The 803-nt window shown below is 43.0% G+C and overlaps 1 protein-coding gene across 1 annotated transcript; it reads left to right on the forward strand.

The window, feature by feature from the left end:
• The first annotated feature begins 95 nt into the window (after positions 1-95).
• On the forward strand, positions 96-726 carry LOC110112636. The gene is made up of 3 exons (XM_020844929.2): positions 96-373; positions 449-555; positions 640-726. The coding sequence occupies exons 1-3, from the start codon at positions 325-327 to the stop codon at positions 724-726; spliced, it is 243 nt and encodes an 80-aa protein (XP_020700588.1). The 5' UTR covers positions 96-324.
• The last annotated feature ends 77 nt before the right edge of the window (positions 727-803 follow it).

The following is an 803-nucleotide window of genomic DNA, read 5'->3' on the forward strand; positions in this document are numbered from 1 at the left end:
TTTTTTCTCTCTGGATCCCGCCCAGCTTGGGTCGCCTGGAATAAACCTGGACTGGTCCAGCCGGCCCTTCCTGGGCCGGCGGCATATCATTTTTCTACAACACTTCCATAGCTACTTTACCCGACAGCTTTGGCTCCCTCAAAATGGAATCTTTAAATTATATAATCTCTTAATTGTGGGGTTAAGCTGCTAATTGCCAGGATGCTTATTATGAAAATGATCTACCTGAAGCTGCCATTATGCTCACACTGTGTTATTATTTAGTGTTCTGATAACATGCCCCGGCAGGGATCTTGGCTTCCTTGGGGCTGTTAATGCCGTCAGATGCAGGAAGTTGCCGGGGAACGAGGAGGATATCTTCACGGGCGAGGGGGTATCTTATTCTTGATTCAACATTTAGACTCTTTCTAACTTGCAGTTTTGTCATGTTCATTCTTTTCCTCCGCAGCTCTGGACAGTGATGACTTACTCTATCTGAAGGAACAAATGGAAGCCGAGGAAGATGCAGAACGCCTATTACGTCGCACAGAAAAACGTGCTTTTGCTGCATTTAAGATATGTTTTTGCATCCAAAATGCTTGAAATGTCAAATTAGCTCTTTCTCCATTCCCAAAATTCTTTTTTTTTTGTTTCTTTCACAAAGCAGCGAGTTTAGCAGATTCAACTCCTCCATCTTTGCCTTTACCTCTTCGAGTTGAACCAAAAGCAAAGAGCGGAATCAGGTGATAATTCAGTTTTCTGCTGTGTTTAGGATTCTAGGCTTCACTTGGGGCAACTTTTCTGTTGTTTTATGTTCATTCTCT

This window comes from Dendrobium catenatum, unplaced genomic scaffold (assembly GCF_001605985.2).
Source record: "Dendrobium catenatum unplaced genomic scaffold, ASM160598v2 original_scaffold_157181, whole genome shotgun sequence".
NCBI lineage: Eukaryota > Viridiplantae > Streptophyta > Magnoliopsida > Asparagales > Orchidaceae > Dendrobium > Dendrobium catenatum.